We start from the raw sequence: 20,234 nt of genomic DNA on the forward strand, positions 1-20,234 counted from the left end.
TCTTTCAGAAAAAGTCTTCCTAATTTGTAGAGTGCTGTAAAGCTCTGCATGGAGGGACAAGGAACGTTCAAACTGGCAGACCCACAGTCTCATCACCTTCCGGCAGAAAAGGAACCACTCTCATGCCAGCCACACTCAGACAGGTGCTTGTGAAATTGTGCTTACAAATCCCTGTGTGGTCCCCTGGGGTCAGGCCTGGGCCTCTGGGGAGAGCTGACAACCAGATAAATATCTCAAACTGAGTTACACTGCGGATGTGCAGACAATACCAAGAAGACATAAAGCATTCATTTCACAACAGGTCAGAAATAGCAAGCTTTCCTGAGAACAGGCACTAGTCGAAATATTAACTACAAAAACAACATGATATTCTGTTGTGATCCCTTTTCGAGAGACGACCCACATACAATTTTGTTTTCAAAGCCTTATAAAAGCATATTAAACTACTCCTTGTGCTTTACTCAGGCTTTAGAACATATCCCGTTTAGAAAATCAGTGCATGGCTTTCTGTGTTTGGGCACTTGCAGTCTTCTTGATTTTTTAAGGACTTGTTTCACAACTCTTCTTTAGCTGTCAGTGTTACAGGTAAGATCACTGTAGCCAAACTCAAGACGAGCAGGTGGCATGTGGCAGGTGGAAGAGCTGTTTCCAGAACGGTGTTTAAAAAATAACACTGTAAAAATAGCACTTTGGTATCACACATTTGTGTTGCCTGTATTTCTACCGAGAAGTTTAATATCCTGACAAAGCTTTAGTAAAGATACCAACACCACTGAATGGCAACCCCAGCTGCATGCAATGTCTTGTGCTGCCTCTGTCTTGATCATAGGATAATTCACCATCTGAATTCTGACCAGTTGATAATGGGTAGGAGCTAAACAAACATCATGCGATGTTTAAAAATTCAGGAGACTTTACCCAAATAGGGGCCGACTTCACAGTCAACAAATATGACTTTGAAATCAATGGATGTGAAAAGCAGGAGATATCAGACTGCTACTGAATGGTAACTGTACTAACTATAAGCAGTTTCAGGACAGTCTGCTTTGAGCTTCCTATAAGTGTGTTAGTTCTCAAAAATTCTACATTTAGCCCGGAAATGCAATCCACAAATGCTTTTAAAATCACCAATAGTGGTCTCCCTGGGTGAAACATGAATACATACTCTATGACAAAAATGGTTGGGCTTATCGCCCGAGATTCTAATGCACAGATTTATCCAAAAATACTGCAAATTCAGCTTGTCTTGGTATGTTTGTATAGAAAAACCTCAGAATTCAAATAGGTTTAATCAATTTAATCATGACCAGTCATTTCAAAGAATCACTGAAGCTGGTTATTGGTAATCTCTAAAATGCCTTCCCCAAACTCTCTTTGCCTCATTTTTTTTTCTTTTTTGAATTGTATATCACTCTAACATAGATGAAACTTGGATATAATAAAGTTTTTCCTCTTTCAGTCTAATAAAATGAAATTATAGATTTTCAAAACTTTTGAGCTAAATAATCATAAATGTCAGTGAGTCAGCTTTGTCCTTTGGGCTGGTAAACATTGCAATAAAGATGCCTTGCAGAACCTGCTGTTAACTTCCTTGACTACATCACGTAAGGTGGGCACTCCCACAGCGCATAAATTGGATGACAGGTTTGCAACTTTGCCTTTTTAGTGTGCTTTTCTAGAGTCAGAGCCTCCAAGAAAGCCACCCTGTTGCAGATCACAAAGGGGCACACTCGGAGTGGCTGCCCACCTTGACTGCAGCCCCCAGGTGAAGCTTCAGGGTCCACCAGTAATACATGCACCGAAGGCTGTGCATGAAGCAGAACCCTGCAAACTCACTCATTTGAAAACCAAAGGGTGACAACTATTGCTGTCTTAGTGGAGAGCCTGTCGGACACACACCTGAAAATCACTCCTGACATTCTTACCTCATCTACACTAAGATGTTGCAGAAAGTGTTAGGAATTCTTAAGAACCAGTATCAGTGGCTAGAATCTAAATGGCAGTTTTTGCGCTCAGAAGCCACATCACCACAAGGTGGACTTGGTCACTTTGGGTTTGCTGGGAATTTTCTTCCCCTCAAACATTCCGCAGCTCATTTCTCCCCCACTGGTTCCTATTAAGTTTTCTTCACTTTTAAATCAACAGCAGTGCTAAGTTAATGAAAGCTGCTTGATAAACACCTAGATCACTTATTTACTAGAGTATACATGTTATTTTCTAAGATGTAAATCCCTCAAAACTAGAGTGCAATGCAGCAGGAAAATCTCAAGCAACTTTTCAAAATATGTAATTCTGATGAACCGGCAACTAGAGGAAGGGCCATAGGGAGCAGCCACGCTTGTTGCTTTAATTACAGGAGTAGGCAGTGCAGTTGCCTATGTTACAGAAGCTGGAACCTACGGGACATGCAATGGAGTCAGGACGGCCAGGAAAACATAACATCACGGCAGCCCTGTTAGAGCAGCTGTGAAGGGCCTTGGTCCTGACACTGTACACCAGGGTCCAAAGAATGGAGATGGAGCAGAGAAAATGCCTTGGTACAAATGAGAACAAACAGATCTCAGTCTAGAAAACGTGGACATCTCTAGGTCCCTAAGGCCACTAGTCCACATAATTATAACCAAACTGTCTTTTCCCCAACGCTTCCATTGATTGTCTTAGGCAACTTTTGCTTGAGCTAGAAATCGCCTAACGACTCAAAAGCTCATCAGTGTTTAAGTTATTGGCTGCATTACTGAGTTAAGTGAATTGGCTTCTTGGTGGTGATTCCAAAGTGACAGCTAAGAAATTGTATATTATTCATTACATTGAAGGGACAATCAACACCTCTATTAAAGTCTACAAAAATACATTTTCCCAGAAGGGTTCAGTAGCCAATCAAAAAAAAAAAAAAATCACGAACACAGTTAGCAGCACCAGGTCTCCAGACATTAACAATTTTGTGTACAAGAATTAGTGAAAACGCTGCTGCTTTCATCCCAGAAGTCATTCTTCCTGGTACCTGCGCGTCTACTCGTCAAAGTAAGGATACATGATTGTAAAATAACTGCCAAATTTCCTTAAAAGTATTGTCTATCTTTTAAAAAGATTTAGAATACATGAGAGTAAAGCAGAAAGGACAAGGAGAAAGACTTAATTAACAAACTCAATGTAATTGGCCGGGAGCATCCCTGTTCTGCCTGTCCTCTGCACAGTGCCGTACATCCAGCCGTCATCGATTGGCTGCACGTTGACGATGTAGTCGCCGTCTCGGAAGGAGACCTCATCTTCATCCTGGGCACTGTAGTCATACATGGCCCGGTAGGTTCTCTGCAAAGGCAAAAAGCAATTACACGATGCACGTCAAAGCAGTAATGGCTCTAGATACTTAGCCCACACGTACAGTAACTGTTAGGAATATTAGCAAGCACATTGCTTTGAGGCATCTGTCTAGTTGTGCTGATTTCAAGTTAACCAGCCTAACAAAAAAATATACTTCTGGTGGCTAAATCCAGTTTGAAACCGCAGTTATAACAGCAAGCCTGTGGGAGAACAGGCTTGAAGGAGTAAAGCCAACTTCCCAGCATCACATAATTTCAGCATCCTTAGGTTATGCAGGGTCTCCCTCACGGCAGGCTTCAGAGAACAAAACCCACCACAGTGGCAGTCCCCAGTACTCTGGCAGAGGCCATGGACTTTTCTTAAACAAGAACTAGGAATTTTTGTTTCGCTTCAAAGATATTTTAAAGAAAAACAATCTACTCCCTTCTTAGATGTTTTGATACCACGCCGACAGAAATTCAGCATATAAATGTGCCGAATCTGGAGGCACGCATTATGGAAGTGTCCCAGGGAAAATCTTGAAACTGAGTGTTTCTATGTTTGTTCTTGTCTCGGGTTACGAGTTCAGCTATATCAGAGAATCTCGAAATCCAGTGCATTCCCAAGCTGAGGACACTGCCGAGGGCACAAAGGATGCCAGAGAAATTCGAGGAGTCACCTGTTTCTAAGTGTTCAGGGAAAATCAGCAGGCTGCGTCAAAGTTTTGGAAAAGTAATTCCAGCACGAGATGTCAGGCATAAACAGGTGGTTTCAAACTCCACACTTAGTGGATGAATCAGTAATTTAGGATTTCCAGTGAGGGAATCTGAAGAAGTGTGCTTTTTTCCTGTGTCATTTAGGCTTTTATGTGACCATTTTGATTAAATATCAAGATTAACTCTTCAATATGCCCTTCAAATATGAAGGCATTTCAAAGAGTTCATGGAAAACTTGAATTAAAGATCAGTTTATTTTGGTGCAAAAAAGAAAGAAAAATTCTAAATCCAAACATAGTTACTTTGCAATACACATTTCCCATGAGCTGTTTGAAGATTCCTGCCATCTGTGCTTTTAGGCTTGGGTAAAAATCATCCTTGGATGATACTAGTTATGAAAAATAAATCAAGATATTGCACAGGATCTATTTATGTTTTTTATATGCTTACTAATGCCTTCCTTTTTCAACAGTTTATACATTCCTCACTTCCTTTGAAAGAGCTATAGAAGCAGCAGCACTTCCTAGCTTTTCTGTATATGAAAAGGCTCAGTATTTATCTAGACTCTCCCATGTTTATTTATACTGGTGTTTCCACGATAGGAGATTGGATAAGAGGATACAGGCATGATTGACACTTACTAGATTTGGAGGATGCTGCATGGACCTCATGGACGACACACTGGCCTGGTGCATGAACCCGTAGCCCTGGGAATGGCTTTGCTGGTAAGCTCCAGGAAGAACAGGTGCTGTGTGGGAAGCACACGTGCATGAACACACCTTAAATTCAGCTGTAAAACACCACTGCCCAGTTCTCCCAGGAACCCCGCGCTGTGCTGGCAGCTTCTGAAACAAAATGCCTTTGTCAGTACATGTGTATTTGGGTAGCAGGGTTATGAGCCACCTCTTGATTAGTATTGATTCCAGTAAGGACACACAGGGAAAATCAGTAAGGCATGCAGTGGAAAAAATATTTGAGATATTTTTATTACTTGATTACAGATGGTATGTGACAACCACACAACCACAAAGCAACATTCCCAATAATCCCTTGACAAAATTCCAGTTTCATTTGGCCATGTAATCCTTCTAGGCATTTTTCCAAAAACTAAAAGCCAGATTTCTACAGGAACATAACGGATTGCCAAGCCAACGCCAAAGTATAAATGTTTCTCAGGTGCTTCTCATACAATGGGACACTCTCAGAATTTCAGGACACACAGATGAAGGGTGACTTTAAAAAGATGGTAAAAATAACATCTTTGACAATACGTTTACTCAGCAAATCATGAAAAGCCTACAGCCTTTAGAGAAACTTTTACTTAGAATTTATGGATTTTTCATTTTGTTTTGGTTTAAGTCAAGCCAATACACATATCATGAAGTCAGTCAGATGAATACGGTACCAAATTATCTTAAAATTTCATAAGCTTTGCCTTTCTATCTTAAAATGATAGTATTGCCCAGTTGCTGTTGTCCTTGCCACTCTTTGTGACATCCAAAAAAAAAAAAAAACCCACATCTCCTGTGTGAAGAACTCCGAACTTTACAGAAAGTAACACAGAAGCATGTAGAAACCGACAAAACCAACAAGCATCTGCCTGTTTCTCCGTAACCTTGATTCCAGAGCTGGAGGCCTGAGGGGCAATGAGACTATCTCAGCAGCATGTCCTGCCTCAGCTTTGAATAATTTATGTTAGCAATTAGGGACTACCAATGCTGTATGACTTATAGATATATATCTGCTATAAATTCCATAAGACTTTGCCATTTTTGTTTAATCAGGTTGAACGTATAAAGTAATTGTGATAGGTTGGTTTATTTAGGACAGTTTTTATAATAAAAGGGATAAGCAGATAATTTTTGATATGATGAATAATTAATATTTTCTAAGTGGCCTATTTATTCTAATGATATGTGAGATCTATATTTTAAAGGAATTTAATCATCAGCAAATCAGAGATCATTAATGTGTTCTCCAGATGATAATATTAGGTTAAATGCAGATGTTTTCACACTGTGTTGAGTGAATTTGTATTATAATGCTGTTACAAACTGCATTAAATATCCACTTAAAGCATCAAAGAGAAATTAATAGGATCTTTCCTCAAATGGTAGTCCACTGTATAGTTGCTAAAATGTCATTAAACATCAAATACTTCAGAAAACGGCACTTTTTAAACATGTCAGCTCAATTTAAATATTTAACATCAAGAGATGTCAAGGATTTTGTTAAAATCAACCCATAAAGGAAGAAAATAATGAGATTTCCATAATAATTTTCTACGTGCATTTACTCAGCATTCTGTGTGTTAGAAGCTGGACGCGCTGGCCATTCTTTTACTTGCTGCTTTAACTCTGAGCAAACATGGATTAATCCATGTGTATACACAGCTTACTGTACTATCTGTCACGCAGTCAGTCTCTGTAACTGCAACAAGCTTTATGACCATCATTCATGTTCTGGGCAGGCCAGGCATGACAGTGACTGATAATGCGTCTCTGGGCGCAGTCCTGGCCCTGTCCCCAGTTAAGTTAATGTCTGGATGCTTAGAGCCTTTCCAATTAAATATGTGGATCCATGAGTCAGACTACTTGTCCACATTCGGTGATCTTGAGCTGGGTTTGAAGCCATTTAAACCCAGAACATTCAGCCTGGCAGACATCTGTACCCTGGTCAGTGTAACTAGGTTCCACACCACGCCCCAACTCTTGACATCAGCTTCCTGGCAGCTTGGATCTTGGGAGGTAGCAGGTGATAGCTGAAGTAGTTGGATCCTGGTCACCCACCGGGGACATGGATTGGTTTGCCAGCTAGTGGGCATTTGGAGAGTGAGTTAATGGACAAGAGCTCACTCTGTCTCCCTTTTGACTTCTCAAAAAATAAATCTTAATTACTGATCCCTTCTTTAATTATTTGCATCTACTTGTAAATTCTGAAACTTGATTAAACATAAACATCTTTGTAAGCTTACTTCAAACAAAATGAGAGGCCAAAATTAACACTGGTTCAGTGGGTTAACCTACTGCCTGTGAATCAGGCATCCTATATGAGTGCTAGTTCAAGATCCAGTTGCTCTCCTTTTGAACCAGCTTCCTACTAATGCACCTAGGAAAGTAACAAAAGATGACCCAAGTACCTGGGCTCCTGCCACCCCTGTGCGAGACCCAGGAGGAGTTCCCGGCTTCAGGCTTCAGACTGGACCTGCCCTGATTGCTGCAATCATTTGGGGGGTGGGCAAGGAGCAGGGAAAGGGGCGGTTCTTAGGCATAGTTTTTCCACTATGATGCTATAAGAATGGTTTTTGGTTCTTCTGCTTGGTTGTTTCCTTCCCTTTTTTTTTTTTTTTTGAAACTTACGTAAAATACTCAAGGAAATTTAAATCAATGAATTTGGATATTGGGTTTAAGAATTTGGTTGTAGGCTGGCATTATGGTGCTTTAGGTAAAGCTGCTACTTGCGACTCTGGCATCCCACATAGGCACTTGCTCATGTTCCAGCTGCTCCACTTCCAACCCAGCTTCTTTCTATTGACCTAGGGAAAGCAACAGAAGACGGTCCAAATGTTTGGGCCCTGGCCCCATGTGGGAGACTTGGATGCAGCCCCTGGTTTCCACCTGGCCCAGTTTTGGCATCTAGCAAGCAAATCAGTGGATGGAATATCCGCTTCTCTCCATCTCTCCCTCTCTCTCTTCCTCCCTGTCCACTCCCCTTTCCCCATCACCGTAGCTTTCAGAATATAATAAATCTAAAAATAAGTATTTGGTTATAAGATAGCTTTACCAGATATGTAATTTCTTCCATGAACATATGAAATTTGAAGGGTTTTGCAGAAGCAAGATGTTAGGCTAATTTTATAATAAGGGCTTCTTATCAAAGAAAAACACATGGTACCTGCTCTATGATGCTATTGTTTAGGTCCCATTAGTATTGGCACTGATAAATAACGAAAAGATACAATTACTTTCCCACCGAAATTTCGAGGGTTTTTTTAGTACAAGTAAAATTACAAATGCTTTTGTTATCCCTAACACAGCAACAAAATGTGGAACTATGACTCAGCTTTCATTTAACCTTGGTAAGATTTATTGACCAAAGTCCTAGAAGCTGACTAAAGCTTCAAGCATTTTAGGCGCTACCACAAGTCCTACAATAATTACAAAACTAGAAATGTCTCTTTACTGCGCAGCAAAGTTCCTCCATCAACAGCCAATACTAATATTTCCTGCTTCACATCTGTTCCTAAAATGGAAGGAGATACACCCAACATAAAAACAAAACAAAAATCTCAGAGGATACAGAGATCATAAAAAAGAAGGAAGACTGGGAAGCAAGGAAATCTATGAAGATATACCAAATGAGAGTAACTGAATCAAAGAAATGGCCCCATAATTAAAGGGATTAAGTTACCCAAATAGGATTCTGGTTAAGTATTGCACCCAGAGTGGATGGAAAATGAGAGTATTAAGGGTCTTTGGTATGCAGAGTGCTTTGCATCTTGTCCTTTGCTGATCACAACTGTCTCCTATAATGGATATCATTCCTGCTTCAGGAGATTAAGTAGGAAGGCAGTATACCAATTAGCTTCACATAATGAAGCCAGAGTAAAGGTCTCAAATCAATAAGACAAGATGGAGGTGCTGAAAGTCCCACAATGATGGCAGAGTCTGTAGACGGCCAAATTCTGAATACAAAGCTTCAGTGAATAGCTATAGCTGTAACACAGACAGAGAAAACATTTTTTCCCTAGGCATACTTATCTAATAATCCAGAATAAGCAGAGTATCATTTTTCAGAAACTTGACAATGAAGAGTTTAGGATACAATGGAACTATTACCATATCTCAAAATACTACGTAATGGCAGTTTTTATCAGCTCATGCACATCTAAGAACTTAAGATTCTGCTTTCAAAACAAATCATCTCTATTTAGAAAATTAGAAGGGGAATTTATTAAAGAGAAAACATGAAGATGCTACACATTTTAAATCAAATTTTCAGTAATGAGCTAGATCCTAACTGGATCATTTCAGGTAAAGGAGTAAGGTGGCTGAGGCAAACTGGCAATTAGATTAATAGCCCTAGGTATGGACTTCAGCTAAACTTGGAGGAGGCTTCAAAGAGCACATGGAAAATGGGATTAAAAGATACTTCTTTTGGTTCAAGAAAAAGCCTGAAGTTCACAAATCCTTTCTCAAAACACACTGTTTCCATTAACCTTGTGAAGCTATTACATCTGTTACTCAGGTTTCATGTCAGGCCTTCAGCTCCTTGTGGCACTGGATTCTTCCCACAAGCCCTGGACTGAGAACTAAGTCCACAAAATCTATGTGGAATCCAGCAGCAAGAGGCTTTTTTTTAAATGAGAAAATTTTTCACATTATAGAGGTCTCTTTCTTCCCTGCAGAAAACAGAAACAAGCCAGACTGCCTCTACTCCTTTTTTCAGTTTGTTGGAATTTAACTGGAAGCTGTAAATAGATAACTACCTATCTAGGAAACAACCCTGCTATATAATAAACTATAAAGAAATAACTTGGTTATTGACATACAATAATTTACCATTAAGCTAAAATCACCAAGTTTTAAAGACATGCCATTTTTTGGATACAAAACAATTTTCCAATTCTAGAAATCATGTTAAAACAAAATTAGTCATGACTATTTCACTTATCAAGCTCTCAAACTCAGCAGGGACAACAATTTATAGAAGGAAAGGAGGTTAAGGGTGGAAGACAAAAGCATCAGTTTCTTGCAGATTCTGGCTGCGTGTGAAATTCACCTGCAATCTCTGATAATGTTCAATGAACACTATGATACACATAACAGGTGTGGGGTCTCTGCCTCAATGATCCCTTCAATAGGTATTCAATGATTCTCAAGATGACACATTCCATCCACACTATCTGATTCACAAGCTTGTGTCTTCATGCACCGAAGTCAACTCAATTTGCCTTTTAATTCCATTTTTACCTCAACTTTCTGAAGTCCTCCTGAATGACGTCCAAGTCCCCAGAACAATTAAGTGAGAAGTGGCAAGAGGGGAAATTTGGGTATTGCCATTTCATTTTTTCCCCATCTCGCAGGTTGTTCAAGAAGTGGCTCTGGTGAAGAAATGCTGCAATACTGTGCCCTTCCTTCTCCCCAACTGGACAGAGGTAGAGGGCACATGTGGCTCCATTATAACCATGCAATTTCCAGGTTCCTCCTGCACCCCAATGCCTTGTGTGTAACATCTTAGGAGGAAAATGTCAAAACCAAGGACTCCAGCAGAGAGCAGGGCCTGGGAAGAAATCAGAGTCAAGGGGACGCTCACCATAGAACACCAGAGTTGACAAGTAGGCAACTCTGCCAGCCAGGTAAGCATCAGAAGACACTGTGTGGAACCTATTGCCTAAGGACTGGCCACAGTTAGACCTGGTCACCTTCTGAGAGACTGTGTAGCCAAAAGACTGCCTTTGCAACACTGCTAGACTCTTATGTTTCTCCTTGTAAACCTCCATATTACGTTTAATTTTCTAAGTTAAATTTTATTACTATAACATATAACATCTATAATATTATAGAATATTACTACATCACAGCAATAAAATTCCTACTATCATTACTTATAGGTTACAATTTCTTTTATTGCAGAATAATATATATGTATATATCATAAACTCATTTTAACCATTTTTTAAGTGCACAGTTCTTTTAGCATTAAGTACATGCATGGCATACAACTTGCGAATTTTTTAAGAAAATGTAATGTACATGAAAGTGTTTAGCAGCTGGGTACACTCTCTGTGAAAGCCAATGAGGGAAAGATGTGGCATCAGATTCCAGTTCCCCAGAAATACAAACTGTAGTTACATAACAGGAAAAGCAATGTAAATCAAATGCTTAGAACCAGGAGCCAACTCGGTCTGCCGTGGACTATCTTCATGTCAGCTCTGACAGGAGTGTCTCTCAAGAGCACCCCTATTCCCTAGCAATTTGACATACCCGGCCCCATGCTTAGCAGATCACCTACAGTATGAGTATAATTGTCACCATGTTTCTCTTTTGCCATATATTTATAGTTTAGCAGATTTAAGTAATTTGGTAAAATATCACAGCTGGGTGGAAGCCAGGATTTAATGCCAACTTAATACCAATAATCTGACTTCAGAACCCAAAGTTTCCACTGTACTAAAACAAGGTAATCATGAAAGAAGTGACGCAACAGCAAAAGACCAACTTCCAAACACTCATGAATTCACAAAAGTGCAAGGACTCCACTGTCTGCAGAGTGAAGAAGCTTTTGGGGTGATGAGGACTGAGGGGAGCTTGCAGGGCAGGCCAGCAGCCATACTGGGTAGAAGAGGGTTGAGAGAGAGGGGAAGGCCATGGTGAGAGAGCTTCAATACACAGGAGAGGCTGGCCAGGGTCCTCCCGGGCACAGAGGCCGCTATCCATCACAGGGTGTGTGCAGAGTGACCCTGGGACAGTAGCCCAGCAGGAAGTTAGTGTGAATGTGATTGACCAAAAAATGAGGGAGAACTAAGAAGATGAGAACCTATTCCCCACGGAGCGGGAAACACGAGGCGTGTGAAGCAGCATGGCTTCTGAAGCAAGGGGCTTTAGAGTTTTATTTTTCCTCGACAGTCATTTTGCCATCTGATGAGAGAGACAGAGATTGATTTTATATAAGGCAATCAAGATTCAGTCACTTTATCCTTGCTCAGTATCTCACCTTCTAATGTGACTCCAACCACTTTCCCTCTGATACGTGACAACCCTCATATTGATGGCAGCTAATGATCCTCAAAATCACTCTGTATAAAACTATCTGAACAATGTCCCCTATCAAGTCAGCCTCCCCGGAGTGATCAGCACAGCTGTCAACGCCCTACTGAATCACAGATTCAGTTAAAAAACAATCCTGAGAGATCATTTAACCATATCTGCCATACTTTAAATAACTAGCTTTATACTACCACAGATACAAATTGAATATTTATATTTAAAAACGTGGGAGAGTCCACAAAAAGTTCACAGAAAATACACATTATATAAAAACTAAGCAGGCATTTCAAAAATTTTTACACTAAAAACTTTCCAATTGTGTTTTTCCATTAACCTTTTTGAAGTTTTCTCACACTTACACACACACACACACACACACACACAATCACATATCAGTATTTTTATTGTTTGGCTTAGCTGGTAAACACTGTTTTGGACCCTCAAGTTCCTAAATACTGAAAATAATCTATGAAAGCAGTTACATTTTAAACTATTCACCAGTTAAACTTGATTAATCTCACTAGCTCAGAAAACCAGTGTTTTGATTTAGAAGGTAACTACTTTTCTCTAGAAAAAAAAAAAAACTCTGAATATTTTCTGAGAGAATGGAGCTACAACATAATCTGGTCTAAACAAAACTTCATAGATTGAGATTTTTTTCCATTTTTAAAAATTATTTTTATTTTATGAAACAGTTCCATAGGCTTTGGGATTTCTCTTACCCTCTCCCCAAGCCCCTTTCCCCCGGAACTGATTTCCCCTATATTATTACAATAGGATAGTACTACATAAATAGTCTTATGTCCACCATTGTGAGCATGGACAACGGTAGAGAGTCCAGTATCCTATTGTCAGGATATATTTAACAGTTTCATTGCAAGTTCATCTTTGATCTGGAAGTAGAGATGCATACTTCATTGTATCCTGGATACATATCTGGATATGACAGTCACCATTACACAGATACTATATATTCCCTCAAATGAAAATCCACAAAACAAAATCAACAACAGAAAGAAAAATTGAAAAATGCTACTGAATGACTAATGTTTCACTGACAAAATAAAAATCAAGAACTTTTCTCAAGAAAATGATGCTACTGTATGATCAATAAGTCGGTGACGAATTTAATATGAGAAAAAAACTTTTGATGAAATAAAAATTAAAACAAAAACATGCGAATCCATGAGATACAACTTCCACTCATCTCTATTGGTGACAAGTGTTGCCTGTAGGCAACAAACAGATGAGTTCTGTTTTTGAATCCAGTTTATTAATCTATGATGTTTGATTGATGGGTTTAAAGAAATATAATCAGGATTAATATGAATAGTTGGTAATTTGGTCCTGTTTGATTTAGTCTTTTGCTATCACTTTGCTGGGATGTTCTTCACATTTGCCTTTGGTTTTGGTGGGTGCTATTCCTTTTCTCTGGCAAGAGAACATCTTTAAGTATCATTTGTAGGGCAGAACCAGAAGAGGCTTATTCTTTCAGCTTTTCTTTGCTGTGGAAGAATCTTATTTCATTTTCTTAAAGATTTGTTTTATTTTTTTATTGGAAAGTCAGATATACAGAGAGGAGGAGACATAGAAAGGAAGATCTCCCATCTGATGTTTCACTCCCCAAGTGGCCACAACAGCTGGAGTAGCGCCAGTCTGAAGCCAGGAGCCAGAATCCTCTTCCAGTTCTCCCACGTGGCTGCACGGCCCCAAGGCTTTGGGCCATCCTTGACTACTTTGCCAGGCCACAAGCAGGGCAGTGTCAGGGATTAGAACGGGCACCCATATGGGATCTCGGTGTGTGCAAAGAGAGGACTTTAGCCACTAGGCTACTGCACTGGACCCAGAATCTTATTTCATTTTCAAAGAAAAGGAAATCTTTGCTGGGAATGTTACTTTAGGCTGACAATTTTTTTCTTCTTTTATAATGTGGAACATGTTGCTTCATTGCCTTCTGGTCTGTAAAGTTTCCTGTGAGAGGTCAATTGTGAATCTGACGGCAATTCCTCTATATGTCAATTGATTTTATTCATGTGCACAGTTAAGAATTTTTCCCTTATGTCCAACTGAAGAGAGCTTGATTATCATGTCTCATAGTAAAGACCCCTTTTGATCAACCCTGTTGAGAGTTCTGTGTCCCTCCTGTATTCTGTTACCCAATTCTTTCTCCAGATTAGGGAAATGTTCCTTTATTATTTCATTGAATACATCTTTAAACCCAGCTTCTCCTTGTGCACCTTCTGGAACTCCCATAACTCTTATATTTGGCCTTTTAATAGTGTCTCTTAATTCTTAAATACTTTCTTAGCTTGACTCAGCTCTGCTTCCAGCTTTTTGTTTCACCATTGGAACAAGAAATGTCTTCCAATTCTGAGATTCCTTCTTCTGCCTCTTTCATTGTATTGTTGAGACTGTGTAATTTTTAATTTATTCCATTGCATCTTTCATTTCTAATAATTATGCTTGATTTTGTTTCAGTGTTGCTATTTCCTGTGACATATTCTTTAAATTCTTGCATGTGCTTCTCATTGTTGATAAGAAACTTTTTAACGGGTTTTTAAAGTTCTTTATCCCCCATTTCCTTGATGTATTACTCAGTTAACTCTGAGGTTGACAAAGGCTTTTGCTCCTTTGTAGGGGAGTCTTTGGTAATATTGATTGTGCCTCTGTCTCTTCTTTTGCTCTTGGTGATTGTGCTTCTAGTTAGCAGATTCTTCTCCTCAGGGCAGGTTTATAAGTTGTGTCACCCACAGGTCTACAGTTTGATTTTACTTATTACCACTGGTACCCAGTTCTTTGTTTGCATTCATTTGTGTCACTCCCTCCAGCAAGTTTCATATATGGGCTCTTACGTTACACTTCCATCATGGTCTCCCATAACTACAGTTCCTGGCTCACCATCTCCACCTCCGGTGATCCTATACTGAGCATGCACTGTTGTCTGTACAACCTTTCTCCCACTTCCAGTTCAAGAAGTTCCCAGGATTAGGCAGACACCAGGTGTCCTAAATAAGTAGGTTGTTGGTGGTTCTGATCTCACTGGAACTTGCTGGCTGTTAGGTCTGAGGGCCACATGGACCTGTTCTGACTCAAAAGATGCCAAAGATGGTATTAAATTCCCCGTGGGATCAGTTCAATGCACTTCGTTGGAAGTGAATTAGCTCTCAGCTCAGCACATGTGCAGCTCACTATTGTCCTTCCAGTCTCACAGCCTTTGACACACTTCACAAAACGGCACTGGTGTGCTACTGGTTAGGTCTTGGGCCTATACGGACCTATTTTGGGACATATTTGAGCCAGAAATGAGTTTGCCCTCAGCTTAGTGCATACGCAGTCCCGTCCCACAACCTTTGCCTCCCTACACAAGATGGCACTTGAGCAGCACTGGAGGGGATCTGGGCTGTGAAATCCACCCTGTTCTTGCACAGCCTATTTGAGGTTTGCTGCACTATTTCTGCTCCTGGTCGAGTCAAACAAATCAGCAGGATGGCAGTTCTTTGGGTTACTCCTGAGCTCCCAGTGAACTCCCCTTCCCACCTGGCTGCTGGTGAAGTTCTGGCCACCAGTGGAGTTCAGATTGCTACTTACTGACTGCCACTGGGCTATCTGGTAGTGACCAACACCACACCATTGTCTCTGTTGCTTTCCTGTGTCCATCATTCTCCAAATGACCCTCTGCCATTGACCTGTCCTTTCCTATGTCCTGGAATATGTCCTCTCTGCTTCACCCTGGCTCATGATTTCCCATCTCTTTAAATGTGTCCTTAACCTATTCCATCATCTTGATTCCTCAATGGTTTGAGATTTAAGAACTTCTTTACTTCACAAAATCTAGACAATTTACTCATAACAGAAGATTTGAAAAATCCTGGACAATTTACACTATATGTATATTTTAACTTGCATTTTTTCATCAAGTTTTCATGCGTTACCTAAGCCAGGATATCCTTCCAACTTTTAGCTATGATATAAACTACAAACTTAAGGAAGATTTGTCTCTGAAGAGAAAGGAAACAACTTCTTCCCCAAATTACTTTGTTAAAATAAAGTTCCTATGTCACAAAACCCAAGTTGTACATATATGTTTGTTCACACATGTACATTATTTCTTAAAACAAAACAAAGAAGTGTGTTTATATTTATATATAACTCCAACAAGAACTACACAAGCATGGGCCAATCTTGCATAAAAAGAAAGACAGAGAATAATTTCTGAGAACAGAGGTGCTATTTCTATGTATATAATCCCTGTCATGAAGATTGACCTGTAGACAAGAGTAAACTTGTAGCGAATCTGATCACACAAGAGGAAGCACACAATGAAGAACCTGGAGGACAGGAAAGAAAGATCAAGTTAAGACCTTCTAACTATAGCTTGCATTGGCATGATGCGGGGTACCTGGTTAAAATAAGATGGGAAACAGGGAAAGTTGTGACTAGAGAGACAACATTTGAATATGGTGTTTTATATATGATCCATATGTGATGATGCATAGATACTCAGCATATTATGCTCATTGGTCTAGCTTAGAAGAATGAAAACCCATAAGCATCATATTCATTATCAATGCTCTGCCACATCAAAACCAAGGAAATCTGTTTTCTCCTACCCGTGCATTCATTTACAGTTTATAAAGCTCTTCTCATATGGCACTATTGGAGCTACTTTGACAAGCTTCCTGGTAATGCAACTTCTCTTTATCTCAATAATCTTGGCCTCACAGAAAATATATTTTTAATGTTTTATTATTTGCAACTTTGCCTTATTTCTCTCCTTCATACCCAAGCCCCTTTGATTAGTCTTGGTAAGTCAATGACAGGCACATGTGTCCTTTAACAAGTGTATTCATTAGGATTGAATCCTTTTTCCAGCTTTGCACTAAGAAAAGGAAACTTCTAACACTTCTTTCATTGCATTGCCGTTCAGAGGGAAATATAAGTCTCTCAAGGTTTATCATTGTTTTGTGTCTGTGTTGAATATTTTTGTTCTAAACTTGACAGCAAATTTAATTATGAATGATGGGAGCTTACTACATACACATCCCAGTGGATCGCCTTTGTTGTATCTGTGTCTTTCCTTCATGACCCATACACTGAACATTCTCCATTCTGTGTTGGTTGTTGAATGAAAAGATAAGTGACATATTCAATTTTTGTCTCCCTGGAGCTCACAAACCAACAATAAACTCATGTAGGTAAAGGTAGAAGTAGACTGAGCCATGCTAAAGAAGGCACAGGTTTCAGAATTGTGATCGTCACTTACTTTATTGAGTCCCCATGGAGGACAATTTCATAAGTAGAACAGAAACACCGAGATAAGTTCTTAATAAAATAGCACACCAAAAAGAACATGGAAAATTGAAGTAAAAGATATATTTATTTTGGTGCCAAAAATTTCTGGAAATCATTGCCTGATTTTTAGATAATATGCATTTTCCATGACTGTCTGAAGAACAATCTTATGAGAAGTACTCATACAGGAATAATTTATTTATTGGTTATGAAAGGTCATTTGTTGACTCGGGTTTAGGTTAAATGTTACATTCCAGCGATCTATCTTAAATGACTGCTTTTTAAAGGAAAAACTAAAATAATAATTATTGTATAGTTCTCCTCAAACAGATTAGCTTTAATTGGACTGATAAAGATTAATGCCTAGTGTTATACATTTAACATGCTGCAAAGCTGTTTGCTCATACTTCAAGTTAACCTCCAATGTGAACATACTTACGTACTCAGTTTGTCTTCTGTCAACTGTAAATCAGGTGCTAGATAGAACAGAGACCAAAACAGTTAACAAGATTACATCCTAACAGAGTTTGTGTTCTGAGGGACACAAACAATATGCAAACTAACAAATATTGATTAACTGTCATTGTCAAGTAGTAAAAATAACTATTGTCAAGTAGTAAAAAGACAAAAACGAGGGGTTGGTAATCAGAATAATGGCTTAGGGAGATACTAGTTTCTGGGTTGAGTGGTCAAGGGCAGTCTTTCTAATTGGTTCCTATTTGATCAGAGATCCGAAGGAAGTGAGCAAGCCACAGAACACTGGCAGAGAAGCTGATGATTACAAAGGACTAAGTGGGGAGGACGTACAGTGCACCCAGTCAGCCAAGAAGTCTGTGTGGCTACAACAAGGAGGCCTGTAAAGAGGAAACAAGTGATCTTGCCAACAGCCAGGCCATGCAACAACTTAGAGACCCGTGTGTGATCAGAAGCCACTGAGGTCCCTGGAACAAGAACTAGATCAGATGAGGTATGGGCTTTCACTGTCTGGCAGCTGGAAGAGACCAGACCAATCATGGCAAGAGCCTATTTTCTGCAATCTTGCTGAGATATGACAGCAATTCAATTGGGAGGCAATCTGAGTGGTGAGAAGTAGCTAGTGTGGGAACAGATACATTGTAAAGCCAGAGCCACCAATTTAAGGGACAAATAACATGACGTCGAAGGGCAAGAAAAGCGATAAGGAGGATTACAAGGCTGCTGCCTGAGTGCTAGGGTGAATGATGGTTTCATCCACTGAAATGGTGAACATAAAGACCAGAATGGGTCAGGGTGTTCTGCTGGAGCAAATAGAAAATAAGATTTTGGTTTTAGACATACGATTTGATATGCCCATTAAACATTAAGCAATGCAGTATTAACCTGGAAGATAAAGGCTGTTTTAGAAAGATGCTTCACGTTGGTGTTTCTGCTCTTCCAAGTAAATGATGAATGGCACCAATACGAGAGGCTATGATAGGAGAAATAAAAACCCACAAAGTCCCTTCAGCAGGATTAGCCCAGATGACTGCTTCTTAACCCAGCATGCAAAAAGGTCAGCTCTCTTGGTAGACTCTAAAGGACCCAACGTAGCCTAGATTCTTCGAGAAGGTTCCAGGATGAGTCAGACCTCCAGGCAGCGACTCAACATAGCTACAAGTGTACGTAACTGACTCTCCATGTAGTGCAGTTCTCCTGAAAGCAAAGTCCAAGCAAAAATGCTGGAGTTGTATTCCCTGAACGCTGTCTGTAACACTGCCCACACTTGGACCGTGGGCTCTGTTGTCCACTATATCAACTTCCCAATATGCCATGCTCTGTCGCAGGCTGTTTTCCTGTCTAATACTCTCCTTTAACATTCCTTTAACTGGCTAACTATAATTGACCTAATGCAATACCTCATCATAATGCCTTTCTGAGCATAATGGTTTTGTGTATCTGGTTCATCCACCCACTAGAGTGCTTTCTGAAGACAATAACTGCATCTTTTGTGTTATGTCCCCAGCAACTCACATGCTCACACGTAAAGATAGTACTAGATAAACTGTGAATGAATGAACGGAATCACAGGTGTCAGGAAATGCCACAGCAATTGACTCTGTGGTTGCCTCCTGGCATGCTGCACACAATATACTGTGAAACCCTGAATTGCAACCTCACCCCCTTTTGAAGACATGTTACATGGAGTGATGTGCAAAGCCCTGTCACTGTGAGTTAAACTGCCAGAGAATTCAGACTTGCTTTCAGTTAAAGTAGGACTAGGCTGTCCCAATTAGATTCTTCCTCAGCAACATGGACAAGTTCACCAGGTTAGAAAAGAGAAAAAGTCTGTTTTGAAAGAAACATCTGTTTTTCATTCCCTGTCACACTCCCAGACCTTTTTATGCTCCAGAGAAAAACAGAAACACATAAAATACCTTCAACAAAACTGAACATAATTTCAAACTGAGGAGAGTGGACATGCAGGCAGATGGCAAACATCTAAAACTACTTGCAATGACAGAAATCTGCCAGGTATGGAAAAGCAAACAAAACACAAAACAAAGTAGTGCCAGGAGGTAGATCCAAGCTGCAGGCGAGGGAACAGAAGATGAACAAAGACCAAAGAAAACACAGCAGGAAAGGCAGAAGCCAGAAGGACTACTGCCGCTCCAGGAACTGTGTGTTACGCAAAAACTAAGTTAAACTAATCTAATCCCAAGAGGTTTTAAAGATCATTTCAAATGGTATTATTAAAAAAATCAAAGCAAAAGTGGATGAAGTTAAAATAAAGGCCTCTGTTACCGAATCAGAGTAACACAATAGAGATGTAAAACAAAACCCTTTGGTAACTTAATCCATTGGAAAGCCGACGCAAAAGAAGGCCCGAAGTCATCACATCAGATGAGAAGAGTCAGCAATCAAAGCAAGATGGGAAAATATCATGAGACACACATAACTAAAACCATGATAAGAACATAAAGGGAAAGGCTTCAGTGTTAATGCTCATGAAAAACAAATGTGAGGGAGGGAAACACTGGACCCTGGCCTCTGGGAAATAAGCTGCTGCCTAACCCTGGGTCTCAACCACCAGAATTTCCTCTAACACTGTTACTCTCCTAAGTGCCCAGCCTTTAATTGATGAAGTAAATCAAGCTATAATTAGAACATACACATATTCTCAAACATCGAAAAGCAGAGA

General features: G+C 39.8%; 1 protein-coding gene across 3 annotated transcripts in view; it reads right to left on the reverse strand.

Moving 5' to 3' along the window:
- Positions 1-2,543: 2,543 nt before the first annotated feature.
- Positions 2,544-20,234, reverse strand: part of NEBL (nebulette) — a 352,516-nt gene continuing 334,825 nt past the window's right edge. For all 3 annotated transcript variants that reach the window (XM_058669305.1, XM_012931008.2, XM_058669306.1), the window contains 2 exons: positions 4,658-4,764; positions 2,544-3,309 (listed from right to left, as the gene is read on the reverse strand). In XM_058669305.1, the coding sequence (XP_058525288.1) occupies positions 3,133-3,309; positions 4,658-4,764 (284 nt within the window). In that variant the 3' untranslated portion in view covers positions 2,544-3,132. The remainder of the gene's footprint in view (positions 3,310-4,657; positions 4,765-20,234) is intronic.

This window comes from Ochotona princeps, chromosome 10 (genome assembly GCF_030435755.1).
Source record: "Ochotona princeps isolate mOchPri1 chromosome 10, mOchPri1.hap1, whole genome shotgun sequence".
NCBI classification, from domain to species: domain Eukaryota; kingdom Metazoa; phylum Chordata; class Mammalia; order Lagomorpha; family Ochotonidae; genus Ochotona; species Ochotona princeps.